This window comes from Mirounga angustirostris, unplaced genomic scaffold, assembly GCF_029215605.1.
Source record: "Mirounga angustirostris isolate CCGP_5_RB_7025 unplaced genomic scaffold, mMirAng1.0.hap1 SCAF_3, whole genome shotgun sequence".
Taxonomy (NCBI): domain Eukaryota; kingdom Metazoa; phylum Chordata; class Mammalia; order Carnivora; family Phocidae; genus Mirounga; species Mirounga angustirostris.
Window position 1 is genome coordinate 177,351,674 of NW_026991711.1, and position 19,616 is coordinate 177,371,289.

A 19,616-nucleotide genomic window follows, 5' to 3' on the forward strand; every position below is an offset into this window, starting at 1 on the left:
GCTCCTGGGATCAAGCCTCACATTGGGCTCAGCAGGGAGCCTGCTTCTCCATCTCCCACTCCCCCTGCTTGTGTTCCCTCTCTCACTGTGTGTCTCTCTCTGTCAATCAAATGAGTAAAAATCTTTAAAAAAAAGAAAAGAAAAATCCCACTAATCACTGACAGTTCTCTTGCTTTCTATCACTCCAAGATGTACCAGGTTCATCTTTTTTATTCCCTGCTCTAGACATGGAAGCAGCCATTCTTCCAAGAGACTTGGTAGCTTTTAGTAAGGACTGACTTTAGAGATCACAGTCTGGGATTTAAGGGTCATAATAGAAACTGAGATGACGTTGCTTATAGGCCCTTTCAGTGCACAGAGCTGGAATATTAAGATAAACACACACATTCACACACACTCATATTTCCAACTAAAATTTAACTGTGATTTTTACTGAGCTCTTTTGATTTTGTACTCGTATCTCTTTATTCTTTTTTTAAAAAACTTTTTTAAAAGATTTTATTTATTCATTTGAGACACAGAGATACAGAGAGAGAGAGCATGAGCAGGGGGAGAGGCAGAGGGAGAGGGAGAAGCAGGCTCCCCGCTGAGCCAGGAGCCCAATGTGGGGCTCCATCCCAGGACCCCAGGATCATGATTGGAGCTGAAGGCAGACGCCCAACCATCTGAAGCACCTAGGCACCCCCATATCTCTTTATTCTTACACTGAAAATTTTGATTTCTTACGACATTAATATAATTGCTTATATGTGTAATCGTACGATATAAATATAATAATTTACAAATAATAATGCAAATATTACCCTACTAATAAAACAATAAAGACATTTAAGATGTGTGGTAGTTCATTTTGTCCTTGGAATATAATCCCTTAGGGTATACCATCAAAATACTGCATTCTAAAGTCATTTGAAATAGTTCTTTTGTGTAGGCATTTTTACCAACTTGATATATAATTTGGTTTGTTTGTTTCAGTTTGTTCTCAACCATTCATGAGGAGAAGTTTTTTTTTTACTTTGTAATTTTATTTTTTGAATATGTAAAATATTTACATTTTTCAGAAATCAAAACTATATAATAAAATATACCCAGGGAATTCTCTGCACCTTCCACAATTTCTCCTGCCATCTTTTTTTTTAAGATTTATTTATTTATTTATTTTCTCCTATTTATTTGAGAGAGAGAGAGCGAGCACAAGCGGGGGTGGGGAGAAGCAGAGGGAGAGGGAGGGAATCCTCAAGCAGACTCCCCACCGAGCATGAGCCCAATGTGGGGCTTGATCCCAGGGCGCTGAGATCATGACCTGAGCCAAAACCAAGAGTTGGACACTCAGCAGACTGAGCCACCCAGCCACCCTCCTCCTGCCATCTTTATCACTTCACTCACTTATTTCCTTTTTTAAAACTGTGTAAATTGTGAAATAAAACAAACAGAAAAATGCATAAAACAAAAATGAACAACTCAGTAAGTTATCACAAAGTGAACACCCATGTAATCCAGGTCAAGAAATAGAACATTTCTAGCACCTTGGAAACCCTATCATGTCCCCCAGTCATTATCTCTTCCCAAGGGTAGCCATTTTTTTTTAAGATTTTATTTATTTATTTGACAGAGAGAGAGAGCACAGCAGGAGGAGCAGCAGGCAGAAGCAGGCTCCCCGCTGAGCAGAGAGCCTGACGCAGGCTCTATCCCAGGACCCTGGGATCAGGACCTGAGCCAAAGGCAGATGCTTAACTGACTGAGTGACCCAGGCACCCCCCAAAGGTGGCCATTATTCATTCTTTTTTTGACCCTATTGCTTTTCTTTTCTTTACAGTTTTATAACCTAAGGATGCATGATTAGGTTATGAAACTGTAAAGAAAAGTAAAGATATATAGATTTTGGATTATCCCCGGTATTGGTTTATCATGAGTAGTGTGAGTATGTATACAGTTGTACATGTTTCCTGTTGCACATGTGTGCCAGGGGGAGCAAACAGCCTATAACAACCTTAAAGGGAGGAAGATGGGGGGGGAAAGACACCCTATTCTCATTCTCCTCATTCCCTCCCTCTGATCTCTCCTAGGTATTCCCATTGTCCTAACCTAAAAGGATCCAGAGGAAGAGGGAGCTTACTGAAGTAGTCCATAGAGGTTAGCTTGTTGGGAGAGGAAATAGGGTGAGGACAAGTAGAGGGCAGATCCTAGCGGTAAACTTGAGGTATCTGGGTATCTGCTTTTGATCCCCCTTTCCCCCCTCTGTCTTTCTCTCTCTCTCTTTTTGAGAAATTATCTGTCAGTATAATTGTTACTCTTTTGTAGGTAACCTATCTTTGTCAACATTTTACTAGGCTGTCATTAGAGAGACATTTCTTTTCATTTATTCTCCTTGAGATTCAAAGAGCTTCTTGAATACATGGCTTGGTGTCTTTCAGCAATTTTGAGGCATTCTCAGACATTATCTCCTTAAATATTGATTCTACCCCCATTTTCTCGTTCCCTTCTTTCTGGAACTCCAAGTAAATGTATATTAGACTGTCATGTGATATCTTTTATTGTTCTACCTTATCTTTTGTATTTTCCATTCTTTTGTCTCTCTGTACTTCATTTTGGATATTTTCTTTTTTTTTTATAAGACTTTTTTTTTTTTAAAGATTTTTATTTATTTATTTGACAGAGAGAGACACAGCAAGAGAGGGAACACAAGCAGGGGGAGAGGGAGAAGCAGGCTTCCCGCAGAGCAGGGAGCCCGATGCGGGGCTTGATCCCAGGACCCTGGGGTCATGACCTGAGCCGAAGGCAGACCACTTAACGACTGAGCCACCCAGGCGCCCCTTGGATATTTTCTTTTGAACTACAGTCCAGTTTACTAATTTTCTCTTCACATGTGTACAGTCTGATGCCTTGAACTCAGCCAGAAACCATGGTACACTCAAAGTAAATCCAAAGAGTTTAATTATAGATCTGTTTATAAATGTATGGACAGGTAAAGAAATATAGACCTTTGTCAACTCACAGCCAGTCAGGGAGGGAGCCAGAGGAATGCACACCCTGAATTTTCTCCCTCTTTGGACCCTGATAGCTTGTCAATACCTTCTATTGGCCAAATCCAACTATAAGCCAGTGAGCAAGGACGTACAGTTGATACAGTTCATAGACATTAACCTGGGGCCATAGATCAGGGTGAAGAAAGATGGAGCCTGAATATGATGGGAAAATGGGGAATATCTAGCTTAATCCTAGCTTCTACTCTTGTCCTTTATTTGAATGAAAACCCTGTACTTTTTAAAAATTAATTAATTTATTTATTTTTAAAAAAGATTTTATTTATTTATTTGACACAGACAGAGAGGAACACAAGCAGGGGGAGTGGGAGAGGGAGAAGCAGGCTTCCTGCGGAGCAGGGAGCCCGATGCGGGGCTCGATCCCAGGACCTTGGGACCATGACTTGAGCCAAAGGCAGATGCGTAATGACTGAGCCACCCAGGCACCCCTAGAAATTTTTATTTTTTTTGAAAATTTTAAATTACATATATAATTATAAATTATAGTTCTACTGAACAACACTGACTTAGAAAATTCTTTATTTCCCATTCTTATCAGGGAAGATAGCTGGAAGAATTTTGCATTCACATGGCAGAGATAATAGTATATCCTAAAACTTTTACTTCAGTTGTGTTTATCCATATTCTTTTTTAAAAAGATTTACTTATTTATTTTAGAGAGAGAGTGTGTGCACAAGCGTGGGGAAGGGCAGAGGGAGAGAGAGAATCCCAAGCAGACTCCCTGCCAAACATGGAGCCCAATGTGGGGCTCAATCTCATGACCCTGAGATCATGAGCCGAAATCAAGAGTCAGAGGCTTAGCCAATTTAGCCACCCAGGTGCCCCTAGAGTTTATAGATATTCTTAATTTAATGTACTAAATGTACTATCTTTTCCTTTATTTTTTGCACTTTCATCTCCTCTTTAAGAAATCTTTTCTAACCATTAGGACATGAAGTTATTCTTATACTATCTTATATTTTTTTGAAGATTTTATTTATTTATTTGAGAGAGAGACAAAGAGAGAGCACGAGTGGGGTGGAGGGCAGAGGGAGAGGGAGAAGCAGATTCCCCGCTGAGCAAGGGTCCCGATGCGGGGCTCAATCCCAGGATCCCGGGATCATGACCTGAGGCGAGATAGATGCCCAACTGACCGAGCCACCCAGGTGCTCCAATACCACACTTTCTTAATTACTACAGCTTCATACTGAGTATTGATAGCAGGTAAAGCAAATCATCCCATCTTCTTCTTTTCAGAAACATCTTTTCTCCTATTTCCTTTTTACATTTTTTACTTTGAGAAGTTCATAGTTATTATTATTTATTATTGAAGTATAACTTACAGCCAGGGAAGTCTATAAACTTAGGTTTATAGCTATATGATCATTAGCATAGGTATACAACTCCATAACTCCTTAGAGAAATCAAATCCTGATACCTGCCCATTTGCTTACACTGAGTTCCAATGAGTGTGAGAGTACTTGAGAAGTATAAAGCTCTGCAAACAGGATATTCTGGTGTTCAGCTGGGCTGAGCATAGGTGGTCAGATTACCCACTCCCTTTAAGATTTTCAGCTACCAGGAGCAAACTGGCAAGAGCCATCAAAATATTTAATGTGTGTACACTTTGGTTAGAGCACTTCTCTCTTGATTCTTGGCTGGCAGGGGGAGGAAGACCCTCATAAAATAGCAGGGTCCAGGTGTGTCTGACATGGAAGGGCATGCAACTAGACCACACAGTGCAGGTAGGTGTGAGTGGGGAAGCCTGCATTCCAGCTTTGGTCCTTCTCTCACTTTCCCCACTTCAGGGAAGACAAGACAAAAACCAGCCTTCTACCAGTACCGAAGAGCTGTGCTTTTTCACTGCACACCTGTTCTGGTCCACCCCTCTTCTTTTACTTCGGGGGCTCTGGCCATTTCCAAACCCCACCCATCCTGCCTCAAGACAAATCACAGAAAGAGTTTGCATGAAAGTCCATTTTAATGATCCAGATTAGGGTCATCCTAGAACTGTCCCTCTGGAGGGCAAATGGGAGAGCATTGGGGCAGAGGGGCTCCACCTGAGGTCTCAGTCAGCAACAAGGCTTTGGCCCACAGTGGGGGGTGGCTCAAAGAAGCCCTAAAACAAGAAGAAACAAAGGATTGGAATCAGTATATGGGGAGGTGGCCCCTTCCTTACCTACTCTCCTTCACAAAATCCTTCAATAAGAGCCTGATTTATGTAAGCTACAGTGACTCAGCCCACCCATTGTCTGTCCCCTTGGCTCCCACAAATAGTTCACCCTCCCTTCTGTGCTTTTCCTTGGGCTCTTGGCTGGAGAAAAATGGCAGCACCTTGTTTGCATTCACAGAAGCACCATGGCAACCATCCCTTACAAGTGGGTCTGTCACTTAGCTCTAAATGCCTCGACCCAGCAACCACTCCAGGCTTAGGAAGGCCAGCTGTCACTTGATGGAGTGAGAACTGGTTTCCTAGGAGAGCCTGAGCGTCTGGAAGCCCCCTGAGGTGCGAGTTCCTTGCAGGCTCTCAGTTTTCACGCTTGCTTTTCTCACAGAGATTATACCCCATTATCATGAGAGGGGCCTTTTGAAATTGTGTATCACATTATGTCACTCCTTCCTTGAAACTTCCCAGTGAAGTTGTCACTACACTTAAAATCCAAACTTTTCACTAGGATCCATGAGCCCCTGGATGGTCATTCCGGGGCCTACTTCTCCAACCTAATCTTCTGCCACTGACTTTTCCACCTGTTCCTCTAAAGTGAATGGTATACCTGCCTCGGGGCATTTGTCACTGCAGTGCTCTCTGCTTGGGATGCCCCTCCCTATACCTTCCTCTGGCTGCCACCTTCTTGCAATTCAGGTCTTAGTCTAAAAAAAAAAAAAAAAAAAAAGACTTTCATCAGTGTGGAGGAGTCTGACGTTTGGAAGAGCCCTGTTCTCACTGCAGTCCCTGAGAGGACAGGCAGGGGCTGTGCAAGGGAAATGTCTATGATTCAGGAGACCTGGGTCCAGTCTTGGCTCTGCCATGAACCTGACCCTTGACCAGCCCCAATGTCTCATCTATAAAGACAGATGGGAGTGCTAGATGCGTGTTGTTTTTTTTTTTAAGATTGATTTTATTTATTTATTTAGAGTGTGAGCGGGGGGAGGGGGAGAGGGAGAGAGAGAGTCCCAAGCAGACTTCACGCTGAGCAAGGAGCCCAACACAGAGCTCAATCCCACAACCCTGAGATCATGACCTGAGCTGAAATCAAGAGTCAGATGCTTAACTGACAGCCACCCAGGCGCCCCTGGATGTGCGTTTCAAATCTAGATTCTGAAGAGTTCAAGCATCTCAAGGAGATAACCCAGAGCCTTGCCCTGGTCACTTTGCCCAGGCCATGGAGTAGAAAAAAAAGAATTTAATTTAATTTGCTTTAATTTGGCAACTTTCAATGCCTATGTGAGACTCAGTGTCTGTGCACAATCTTTTAGATCATCTCATCCTTAGAGGCTCCCAGCGTCTGCCCTCCTAACCTCTCATACTGATACCCTCCCAACCTCTCATACAGATGCCCACAGGTGTTTCTGTGAGAGAAGTAGGATGGGGATAACCTTTGATTGGGAAAGGAAAGAACTTTTCTTCAGCTTATCTGTTCACACCTCAATATCTATTCCCTTCTTCATAGGGGCCTCCCTCTTTTAAATAGGTTCTTGGTGATTCCAACCTCCAGAGAAAAAGTAAACCCCTTACCTTGACAGGGTCGGTCCCCTCTCATTGAGGGTCTTCAAATCCACTTTGGAGGTAAAGCATTGCTCCCTGTTCACTTTGGCCATTGGGCTCTGGGAGAGGGGAAGCCAGGAGTCAAGAAGAAGGCAGAAAAGGATGACAGGGTTCCAGAAGGGAAAGGGATAGGATCCAAAGTCAGGGATTGAAAACTCTTGAGAAGACACATAAGTCTTACCTTGGGGAATAGGGGTCGAAGTTTCTCCTCTTGCTTGCCCCTAAAGAGACAGGGATGACAGATGGAAGCTAAACTTGCTAACACCCATCTCCTCTCCTTCTGCAGAGGCTGGTGGTTGTTTTTCATGGATCCCAGACAGAACCTCTCATAGATGACTCTCATAGTCCTGCCCGCAGCTCTTCCTGTAGTTTTTTTTTTTTTTAAGATTTTATTTATTTGACAGAGAAAGACACAGCGAGAGAGGGAACACAAGCAGGGGGAGTGGGAGAAGGAGAAGCAGGTTTCCCACGGAGCAGGGACCCCGATGCGGGGCTTGATCCCAGGACCCCGGGATCATGACCTGAGCCGAAGGCAGACACTTAACGGCTGAGCCACCCAGGTGCCCCTCTTCCCTACAGTTTTAACATCTGTTCCCTCCCTGCTGTCTGTCTGCTAGACAGCATGGGCCAGCCATTGACCTCACGCACCTTATCCCAGTGGTTTTGGTGGGAAAAGCTGCCTGCCCATGCCTCAGACATGGATCTTGGGGGTGGAATCTGCTGATGTGCTTCTGGGTAATGTCATTCCTCCAGAACAAACCTGCAGGGTAAAAGGATGTGGTGAACTGACACCTGAGACACACTGACTGGTCCACTCCAGGAATTGGAGTGAGACCAGCAATCCCCCTCTCCCTCAAGTAGATAAAGAATCACAACTTGTGCAGAGAACTAAATGAGCTGGTGTATAAACATTACTTAGCATAGTGCCTGGTGTATAGTGAACCTTCCACTAGGATTGTATTCTGTTTGCTGATTCATTTGAGGCTATTGTGAGGACTAAATGAGCTTAGGGGTGTAAAGAGTGCTTAGAAAACTTGGGCTGTGATTCCTAAACCTTAGTGTGCATCAGAATTTCCAAATTCTGGAATTTCCAATTCCAACAAATTAGGGGCACCTGGATGGCTCGGTTGGTTAAGTGTCTGCCTTCAGCTCTGGTCATGATCTCAGGGTCCTGGGATGGAGCCCTGAGCCAGGCTACCTGCTCAGTGGGCAGTCTGCTTCTTCCTCACCCTCCCCCCTGCCCACTCATGCTCTCTTTCTCTCTCTCAAATAAATAAATAAAATCTTTAAAACAAAAAAACCCCACTCAAATTACTGTTCCCCACACCCAGAGTTTTTGATTCAGTAGGTCTGGGGTGAAGCTCAAGAATGAGCATTTCTAACAAGTTCTCTGGTAATGCTGATGCTGCTGGTCCTGATGCACTTTGAGAACCATTGCTCTAAGGCATCACACACATATTAGACATCAGTAGTAGTAACAGCAGTAATATGAACTCAGGGTAGATTTCCTTTCTGACCCTTCCCCCATCCATGAAATTCTGCTCTAAGGAAGTGTCAGCCTTCTGTCTCCAAGGGAATTTTCACTCCTTTTCATGCCTCCTATCTATTCATCATCCTATTTATTCTGCTTCCTACTCAGAGGCTGAGGGGTGTGTAGGTGTGTTCTCCTGGCTGAGAACCCAAGGATTGCTGGCTATGGAAAAACTCAGATAGCACTAGGGGTTGGGACTCATCAGAAGGAACTGGATGCTGGCCTCTTCCAGAGTGTTCAAGGGCAAAGAGCCCACCCATCCAACTCCACCCCCATTCCAGTCATACCCCCTTCTCCATGAGGTGAGCATGACAGGAAAGTTTCAAGTAGAGACATCTGGGGAAGAAAGCCCATCCTCAGGTCAAACAGCCCCTCACTCTCTCCAACTTTTCTGATCAGGTCCCAGCCACTCTTCTCCAGCCCTTACTCACCTTGGGGCACAATCTGCTGGAATACAGCTTGTAAGTGCTGGAAAACTGGACTGGCAAATCCTTGGAGGGGCCAGAGCTGCCCCATTCCCACTTGGCCCTGACCATCTAAGAGGCAGAATGGTGGCATCAGCAAGGAGCTTGGCCAGAAACCTTTCAAATCCCAGCTGAAGAAAAGCATCTTTCTTCCACTATTACCCCTGGGTTCCCCAGTCTCTGTCCCCCTCACCAGACCCTTTCCTCCTCTCAAGTCCTCCTTCTTTTCATTTTCCCTTCCCCATCACCACCTGCCCTGTTATTTGGAACCTCATTCGCCTTTGATGCCAACTTCCAGATAAGAACCAAGCTTACAAGCAAAGAGCAGCCTGTGGAGGATGAAGTAAGCAGAGGCTCAGAAAGCTATACACATGGAATGGATAATCAGATGAACAATGGGGCATGGGAAGCAGGTGAACTGCATCTCAAAGGCTTGGAAGCCTGGAGGAGATTGAGGCCTAGAATCCTTTGAGGAAGCAAGTATTGGTATGCATAGGGTTTGTGTGTCCGGATCTTTGTCCTGAAAGCCACAGTTTATCTAACTGTGCATAGGGGAACGACAGAGTGTGGGAGGGGATAATCCCTAATGCTACAACGCCTTCATTATTCCAAGTAGATGGGGTAGAGTTGGTAGAGAGTCCATTTTTTATATAGTGGAATTACCATGAGTCATTATGGACAGGCGTTAAGAAAAGGGAATGGTCCTCCGAAATCAAATGGATTCCCACACCAGTTTCCTGGCTTTCGGAAGGAGCAGAACCTCCAGCACCCTCATGAGAAAGAAAAGAGCTTCTTCTGGAAGGGAGATTGTTGTCTGAGGCATCCTTCCAGGACAGATAGGAAAAGTGGTGACCTGGACGCCCTCTGCCAGACCCACAGGGCTCCTGGCGCTGTCCTTGGTGCTGAGGGAGTGACGGACGCGTGGCTTGAAGAGGCGTCTGGGCGGCAGAGGCATCCCTACAAGAACGTCCCCCTCCCCCGCCACACCCACATCTCTCCTGTCATCCGCCACCAGGCCTCCTCCCACAGTTCTTCGCGAGCCCTCTGCACTGGCCTCTAAACCCAAGAATCGGGCGGGGAAAGTTGGCGTCAGACTAGGAGTTTGCGCGCTCTTCCCCAGGCGCCTGGCACTGGAATCTTCGAGTCTGCGCAGTCGGTCTCTGGCCGCTCAGACGTTGTCAGCGCTGGTCTACCCCGAAGGCTCAGAGTGGAGGGAGAGGAAGAAGGATGGACTCTTTCCCCCTCCATTCTCTTTTACCCCAGCCTAACATTCCCCTTCTGATCTGAAATCAGAGCGCAGATACCAGGCTCAGAGGGCTTGTGATGAAATCCTAGTTCGTTTCTCCGCCCAGCTTTCTCTCTGGAGCCAGGACCCCGTACCCGTGCGTCTCTGCTCCTATTGTCCAGAAATCCGGGTCCCCTGCCTATCCCTCAGCCCTGGGCTTCTCTTCCTTGGCCCCTCGGTGTGTCTTACTTCTCCTTTGGCGGCATAGGCGGGGCTTACTTCCCTCTGCCCACTCGTCTTTCCGTCGCTTTTCTTAAGTCCAGATCCCATACGCGGAGCCCCACCTCAAGCCTGCGTCTCTTTCTACAAGACGCTCTCTACATTGATCTCTTTTCACGTCCCTCAACACATCCTTTTCCTCCTGAGTTCCTAATCTTGAGGCCCTCTCCTCCACTTCTCTCAGGAGCGCTCTCTGGTCTGCCCGCACCCCCTCCCCCGCCCCACCCAGGTTTCCTCCTGACCGTGGCCACTAATGTCGCTGCAGCCCCCTGGGCGGCTGTTCAGCAGCAGGAAGCAGAGGAGCAGCCAGAACCCCCCGGAGCCCCTAGGCCACAGCAGGTGCTGCATCCTCCTCAGCTCCGCGCGCTCGCCCCCCTCCTAAGTCGCAGAGAAAGTAGAGACAGCAGCTGGAGGGGCTGAGCTGGACTGTAGCTTCCCACCCGCAGTGTGCGCTGGATCTGCACAACCCTCCCTTGGCAGCTTGGCCAATCGCGGTTCGTCCCTGCCCCCGCGGACGCGTAGCCAACTCCTTCCCTTTACCGCAGGCAGAGCCATCCCAACTCACCCCCAGGCACCCGCTTTTTTACGTAAACCAGGTCCCAAGGACTACTGCTTCTACTCTCAGCCCCAAAGTTGTACAAACGAATTGCACGTAAGATGCGGGTGCGAATTGTACCTACCTCATAAGCTTGTTATGAGGATTAAATATGAATAGCAACTGGACAGTAGACACTCAATGTAACTAGTCTATTTTTATTATCCTTGATGCTTACTTTACCCTCACCTCTTAAAAACCTTCAACATGCATGAGTTCAACCTGCAAAATATATCGCACATCCATCCACTTCTCTCCACTACCATCGCCTTGGTTCAAACCACTAACAAGCTAACTGATCTCTTGCGTCTATTCTTGTTTAGTTATAGGCTAGTGTGTGAGCTTTCTAAACCATAGACTGGCATTTCAACATTTTTCTTTACATTAAAAAAATTTTTAAGTCATCTCTACCCCGGACGTGGGGCTCAAACTCATGACCTCAAGATCAAGAGTCACATGCTCTATCTACTGAGCCAGCCAAGCACCCCTCAATATTTTTTTCATTAAGCTTAACAAATTTATTATGAAAATCCTCAAATATTAAAAAAGAGAAGAATCTAATGAGCACATATATGTATCAGCTAGACTTAACAATTATTAAGATTTTGTCAAAATTGCTTCTTTCTCTTGAAGTATTTAAAAGTAACTTACAGGGCGCCTGGGTGGCTCAGTTGGTTGAGCGACTGCCTTCGGCTCAGGTCATGATTCTGGAGTCCCGGGATCGAGTCCCGCATCGAGCTCCCTGCTCGGCAGGGAGTCTGCTTCTCCCTCTGACCCTCTTCCCTCTCATGCTCTCTGTATCTCATTCTCTCTGTCTCAAATAAATAAATAAAATCTTAAAAAAAAATAAAGGTAACTTACAGACATCATGACATTTCACTCCTAAATAATTCAATATGCCTCTCTTAGAATTAACAATAGTTTCCTACATAATCACAATACCAGGCATCTGTGGTAGGCTGAATAATGGCCCCTAAAGATGTCCATGTCAGAGTCTCTTGAACCTATGAATATGTTACTTTATATGGTAAAAGGGACTTTGCAGTGTGATTAATCTTAGAAAGTGATTAACCTCAGATGAGATTAGCCTGGATTTTCCAGGTGTGCGCCGTACAATCACAAGGGTCTTTATAAGAGAGAAGCAGGAGGGTCAGAGTTAGTAGTAGGAGATGTGACATTGGAAGAGGTTGGAGAGATGCCAGGAAGAGGTCACAAGCCAAAGAATGCAAACAGTGTCTAGAAGCTGAAAAAGGCAAGAAAATGATTCTTCATTTAAGCCTTCAGAAGGTGGCTCAGTGGGTTAGGCTTCTGCCTTCGGCTGAGGTCATGATCCCAGGGTCCTGGGATTGAGCCCCAGATCGGGCTCCCTGCTCAGCAGGGAGTCTGCTTCTCCCTCTCCCTCTGCCACTCCTCCTGCTTCTCTCATTCTCTCTCTCTCAAATAAACAAATAAAATCTTTAAAAATAAATAAATAAAAGGTAATTAAGTATTTGAGGGAAATTTGTATGTGGATTTTGGGTTCACTTCACTCATTTCCCAGATTTCTTCCTCAATTTCCAGTTGCTCTGGCATTTCTGTGCTCCAACCTGTGTTTCTGAGGCTGGTCAGACTGCCACTTTCTGCCTGAGCTCTATTTCCCCATGTGCTGCAGGAAACTGTGAAGTGTCCTGAGGAGGAAAGCCTGTTAAGTGTAGGACTCATCTGTGGACTTTCTTTTTTTCAAGGATTATATTCCCTCTAGCTTTTCTTGCTTTTGGGTGGTCTCCATGCTTTCAAACAGTTATTTTTATATTTTGTCTAGGGCATATATATTCAATGTTAGGAGACTAACACAAGCCATTTTGTCACACCAGGAACTAGAGGTTTATCTGGTTATCACCAACTTGTGCTATACATATTTGAAAATTGTTTACAGAAATAATTTGAGGCCTAAGAGCAAATGATTCTGAATCTGCTTTGAGATCTATAATGCTATAGGAAAAAGGCACATACTGGTTCTTGGTTAGTTGAGCAGAGGTGGCAGTGCTTCTCTCTCCTTTCTGAGATTTCAAACTGCCAGGGCGTCTGGGTGGCTCAGTTGGTTAAGTGACTGCCTTTGGCTCAGGTCATGATCCTGGAGTCCCTGGATCGAGTCCCGCATCGGGCTCCCTGCTCGGCAGGGAGTCTGCTTCTCCCTCTGCCCCTCCCCACTCTCATGTGCTCTCTCTCATTCTCTCTTTCTCAAATAAATAAATAAAACCTTAAAGAAAAAAAAATATTTTGAACTGCCAGGGAAATAGCTAGCAAAATAATAACTTATGTAGGCATTGCTACTGCACTTCTTTTTGCTATTCTTGCAAGGCACCTTAAAGCTGGGAGTAATAACCTCAGAAGACCAAGCAGGTTCTCAGACCTATTAGGCCTGGAGTTCAAGGGGAGGAAGTTCCTTTCCCAAGAGGAAAAAGATCACCAGAAATTGTGGTGGGGGGAGAGGGTGAGGAAGGATTGCAATTCAGCTGTGGCCCTACCCTGCCTTGCATTCACCTGATGAATGACGTCTGGAAGGAGAAAGGGATCTGAAACCAGGCTACCCTCTGCACCATCACCACCCCAAATCTCTTCTCTGTTCTGGCCCTACATATTTTACTCCAGAGGCTCTGGTTGGAGCCCACCTGTCCTGCCACCAGACAAGCCCACAGAAGGAGTTTTGATTAAAAACCCACTTTAAAAATCCAGAAGCAGGTTGTCCTAGAACTTCCCCTCTAGCTGGTAATGCAGGGATGCCTCAATCAGCTACAAAGTTCTGCTCAAGAAGGAAACAGTTTAAAAAGCTCTGAAGTGTAAGGAAACATGGGATTTGGAATTTGTGTGTATATGTGCTGGAGGACTTCCCATCTGCAACATAAACCCCCTCTCCCCCAATAAATAATAGGCTCTAATAGCAGTCCTGATTTGGGCAAGTCCTGAGGCATAGTGACTTAGCAACTGCTTGACAGCCGGCGTCCCCTTGGGTCCTATATCTGATCTTCTCTTCCCTCCCCTGATGTCCCCATAGTTTTAGAGCTAGTCAAGGACCTTGACTTGGAGAAAAGTGGCAGATTCTTTTATGCAGACTTTAGCACCATGGCAACCAGTCCTCATTGTGGGGATCAGTCACTTAGTGCTGCTGATGTCACCACAGCGACCAATCCAGGCAATGAAGCACAGTTGCCATGGTGACAGGAGGCAGAAGATGTTTCCTTGGAGAGCATGAGGGTCTGGATTCCCGCCTGCCCCCCCCCCCCCCCGCCCTCCAAGGTTCAGGCTGTCTCCTGGTAGAGTGCATGGCCAGCTGGAAGTACTCAGCTCTAGGCAATTGCCCAGTCCAAGCTATCACAGTGTCCCCTAGATCAAAACAATACTTCCTAACAGGCCTGTCGGTTCCACTCTGGCCCTCTATCAATACATTATCCAGCAGTGCTAGGGTGGTCTTTTATTTTTTAAAGATTTTATTTATTTATTTATTTATTTATTTATTTATTTATTTATTTATTTGACAAAGAGAGAGAGAGTGTGTACAAGAAGGGGGAGCGGCAGGCGGAGGGAAAGGGGGAAGCAGACTCCCTGCTGAACAGAGGGCTGGATGTGGGGCTCAATCCCAGGACCCTGGGATCATGACCCAAGCCAAAGGCAGACACTTAACCGACTGAGCTACCCAGGCGCCCCTAGGGCGGTCTTTTAAAATTGTACACCACATAATTCTGTTCATTTCCTTAAAATCCCTAGTGATTTTCTTCTGCTCTTTGTATAAAATCTAGACTCTTTGCTACTAACTGCAAGGCCGCAGTAGCCAGTTCTGGGCCTACTTCTCCAACTGCATTTCCTACCACTGGCTGCGCTGTTTGTTCCTCTAATGTGCTATTTTATTTATTTATTTATTTATTTATTTATTTACTATTGTGCTATTTTAGAACCAAAAATACAATAACCAAAATTAAAAACTTAATGCTCAATAACAGAATAAGAATACAGAAAAAAAATATCAATTAACTTGAAGATGGAATAATAAAAGTGATCCAATCAGAACAACAGAGAGAAAAACATTGGGGAAAAAAACCAAGAGCCTCAGGGACCTGTGGGACAATGCTAAAAGTCTAACGAGCATGTCATTGGAGTCCCAGAAGTAGAGGAGAAAAGGGGTAGTTCATTAAAAATATTTGAAGAAATAATGGCTGAAAACTTCCCAGATTTGTCAAAAGCCAGAAACCTACAGATCCAATAAGTTCAGTGAACTCCAAATGAAACCAGCAACCAAAGGATTAATGGGGCAGATAAGCACAGGTACAACTTTTTCTGAGAATGGGTCTGCCACCCTGTTTCTATAAGATAACATCCTGGCCTGACACCCTGATAACCATGTGTTGACTTAGTTTTGCAGAGACCCAAGTTTTCAGTAAGAAGCTGGCCAGAACCAGTCAGGACCAATGGCCACCTCTTTGACATGAAAGAGCAAAATGAAATGAACGTCTCCTACTTAGTAACTGCCTTTATTTTTTTTCTTTTCCAAGTTTTTATTTAAATTCATTGGTTAATGTACAGTGTAATATTAGTTTCAGGTGTAGAATTTAGTGATTTAGCACTTACATACAGCACTTGTTGTGATCACAACAAGTGCCCTCCTTAATACCCATCACCCATTTAGCCCATCCCCCCATGCACTGCCCCTCCAGACACCCTCAGTTTGTTCTCTAGAGTAAAGAGTCTGTTTTCTGGTTTCCTTCTCTCTTTTTTCCCCCCTCTATGTTTATCTGTTTTGTTTCTTAAATCCCACATATGAGTGAAATCATACGGTATTTGTCTTTCTTTGACTGACTTATTTTGCCTCATATAATACTCTCTAACTTCCTTTATTTTGGGGTCATGAAGCTTCTTTCTCCTTTACTGAGACCCTTTTCTGCTTGCCTTTAAAAATCCCTGACTCTCCCCCTTTGGGGAGGGAAATTTGAGGCTTGCCCTTTCATCTCCTCACTTGGCTGCCTCTTGAATAAACCCTCTCCTTGCTGCATACTCAATGTCTCAGTGATTGATTGGCCTTTGCCTTGTGTCAGGCAGATGAACTTGGGTTTGGTTACACAAACAGGAGAAACTTGAAGAAATCCATGCCCTGACACATCATAATCAAACTTCTAAAAACTAAAAACAAAGACAAAATCTTGAAAACAGCCAGAGAAAAACAACATATCACTTACAGGAGAACAATAGTCCAAATGACTGTGGATTTTTCATGATGAACCACAGGGGCAAGAAAGGAATGGAATAACATTTTTAAAGTGGTAAAAGAAAAGCTGTCAATGCAGCATTCTATACCCAGCAAAATATACTTCAGGAATGAAGGTGAAACAAAGATGGAGAAAAACTAATTTGTAGCCAGTAGACCTGTTCTAAATGAATTGCTAACAGAAGCTCTTCAGATAAAAGGGAAATGATATCAGAAGGAAACCCAGAACATCAAGAAAGGAGAAAGTAATAGAAATGGGAACTATCTGTGTAAACATTACAGGCTATTCTTCCCCTTTTGAATTACTCACAAAGCATTTGATGGTTCAAAGCAAAAGTTCTAACATTGATAGAGTTTCCAATGTATGTAGATGTAATTAATTCTAGTCGACAGCTATGACATAAATGGGGAAGAGGGAAGGAACGTACACTGGTAAGACCTCGGCATTCCACTTAAAATGGTAAAACAGTGATTATTTCTTTTAAGATGTTATTTTTAAGTAATCTCTACACCCAACATGGGGCTCAAATTCACAACCCCAAGATCAAGAGTCGCACGCTCTACTGACTGAGCTGGCCAGGTGCCCCGTAAAGCAGCAATTATAAGCAGACCTTGGAAAGTTAAATGTGTATACTCAGATGCCTAGAGCAACCACTTAAAAAGTATAGGAAGATAATAAAAAACACAATTGATGCATTAAAATCAAATACTAAAAAGTGTTTCAATAACCCCAAATGAGGAAGTAAAGGATGCACACGATGATGGAGGCTGAGAAATCCCATGGTTTGCCTCTGCAAGCAGAAAACCAGGAATGCTGCATCTCTGGACCTGAGAACCAGGAAAGCTGATGATATAAGTTCCAATCTGAGTCCAAAGGCCCAAAAACCAGAAACACTGATGTCCAGGGGCAGGAATGGATGGATGTCCCAGCTCAAGCAGAGAGCAGATTCACCCTCCCTCCACCTCTTTGTTTTGTTTGGGTCCTTGGTGGATTGGATGATGCCCACCCACATTAGTGAAGGCATCTTCTCTACTCAGTCTACTAATTCAAATACTGATCTCTCCCAGAGACATTCACACAGACATACTGATATAATGTTTTACCATCTATCTGGGCATCCCTTTACCCAGTCACACTGACACATAAAATTCACCATCATCATGGGCAACTGGGAATGAACCCTACTGGGGACCTCTGAGGATCTGTGTAGAGCTTGTCTCAGATTTTCCCCACCAGGGACGAATCTGCTGGGGTATTTATCCACTAAACTCCGTCCTTAACTATTGAGAGCTACCTCTGAGGGTGTTAAATCCCAGACACCTCAGAGCTGTCTTGAGCACAGGTAGGCAAGATCCCCTGGCATTCCAGAAATCCCACAGGACAAGAAGCAGAGCCCCAGCTTGGGATGGGAAGCTGCTGGCGTCTACAGACATAGCCTACCTGCAGCTACAGGCAAACTCAGAGATGGGCCGGGGATATGAAGCAGGGCATCTGCTGGTCTGCTACACAGTTGTTCAATAAATAGCTATTGCATGGATATGTTATATGTATAACTTACTTCCCTGACTAAGCTTCAGTTGCCTAGAGGCAGGAACCATGTGTTGTGGTGGCCAGACACAGTGAATGTATGCTAGGGAAAAGTAGGATAGGTGGTAGGGGCCAACCTAACTAATAAAAACCAGACATAGGGCGCCTGGGTGGTTCAGTTGGTTAAGCGACTGCCTTCGGCTCAGGTCATGATCCTGGAGTCCCAGGATCGAGTCCCGCATCGGGCTCCCTGCTCGGCAGGGAGTCTGCTTCTCCCTCTGACCCTCCTCCCTCTCATGCTCTCTGTCTCTTATTCTCTCTCTCTCTCAAATAAATAAATAAATAAATAAATCTTTGAGAAAAAAAAACCAGACATAGATAAATGGGATGAGTTGAGCATTAGGTTTAGCTATGTCCTTAGATGCACAGATGCAGGGGTTAGGACGACATGCTTTGGCAGCATGGTTAAGCCTGTATTATCAGAGGAGTGGCTCTTAATTTCCCTGGGTTGTATAAGTAGGTAGGTGCAATGATCTGAATATTTGTGTCCCCCCAAAATTCACATGTTGAAATCCTAACCCTCAAAATGATAACATAGTATTTGCAAGCGGGGCCTTTGTGAGGTGATTAGGTCCTAAGGGTGGACCCCTCATGAAAGGGAGTAGTGCCCTTATAAAAAAGATCCCAGAGAGATCTGTTGCCTCTTCATCCATGTGAGGGCAGTGAAAAGACACTGTCTATGAACCAGAAAGCAGGTCCTCACCAGACACCAATTCTGCCAGAGCCTCCTAGTGGCTTCCCAGCCTCTAGAACTGTGAGAAATAAATTTCTGTTGTGTATAGCTGCCCAGTTTATAATATTTTGTCACATCAGCCTCAACAGACCGTAGGTTTGGTACTTTCCCATGTGCTCCTATTTGTGAGGATCAATGAGCTAAGTGCTTTGAGAAATAAAAAGCTTGAGGCATGGGATGTCTGGAGTTTGGTTGGATTGAGCAATGGTGGATAGTCCCCTTCTCCCAGGGGCAAAGTGACCACAGGTATCAGAATGTTAAATGTGCAAAGCCTATAGTCACAGAATTCTCTGTGTGGGTTCTTGGGTTTTGAGCTGGCATGACTGGTCTGTAGAGGACCCTAATGCGCAGAAGGTACTGTGAACCTCACAGGCAGAGTGAGGTCCCAGGCCTGCCAGACCCGAGGTCTGGAGGGAAGACTTTCTTTCCACAGATAGAAGAGATGTGGGTGGGGCGCCTGGGTGGCTCAGTCGTTGGGCGTCTGCCTTCGGCTCAGGTCGTGATCCCTGGGTCCTGGGATCGAGCCCTGCATCGGGCTCCCTGCTCGGCAGGAAGCCTGCTTCTCCCTCTGCCACTCCCCCTGCTTGTGTTCCCTCTCTCGCTGTGTCTGTCTCTTCAAATAAATAAATAAAATCTTTAAAAAAAAAAAAAGAAGAGATGTGGGTGGGGATGGCTGCCCCTCCAGCTGTGATTCCATCTTGCCTTTCATCTGCCTTAGAAATGATCTGTGAGGGGAGAAAGAAGGGATCGGAACCCAGGCATTGGGGCAACAAGGGCTCTGCTCTCTGAATCCCGCACCCCAACCTTCCCTGGGTTCTGATCCCACCTCTCTCACCTCAGAGGCTCCGGTCAGGTCCAAACCCGACCCATCCTGCCTCCAAACAAGTCTGTAGAAAGAGTTTGCTTGAAAATCGGCTTTCATTTGGATTTGGATCCAAATTTGGATCAGCCTGAAATTGTCCTTCTTGAGAGCACCAGGAAGGTGTGGGGGATGGGAGGCTTCCCCTAAGACCTCAATCAGCTGTGAGGTTGTGACTCGTGACTCATGACTCAGACTAGGGAATGGCTCAAAAACAGCCTAAAATGGAAAGAAACAAGGAATTTTCAGTGAATGCTCTGAGGCAGGGGTTGCAACTCCTTTCCCCAGCCCTCCCCACCAAATGCAGAGCAAGCAAG

At 45.2% G+C, this 19,616-nt stretch overlaps 1 protein-coding gene across 1 annotated transcript; it reads right to left on the reverse strand.

The window, feature by feature from the left end:
* Window positions 1–6,496: 6,496 nt before the first annotated feature.
* Window positions 6,497–10,843, reverse strand: RESP18 (regulated endocrine specific protein 18). Its single transcript, XM_054505882.2, is given in 5 exon segments — window positions 6,497–6,593; window positions 6,760–6,846; window positions 7,438–7,549; window positions 8,752–8,856; window positions 10,531–10,843. Coding segments are annotated over 5 exon segments (714 nt in total).
* Between the last annotated feature and the right edge of the window lie 8,773 nt (window positions 10,844–19,616).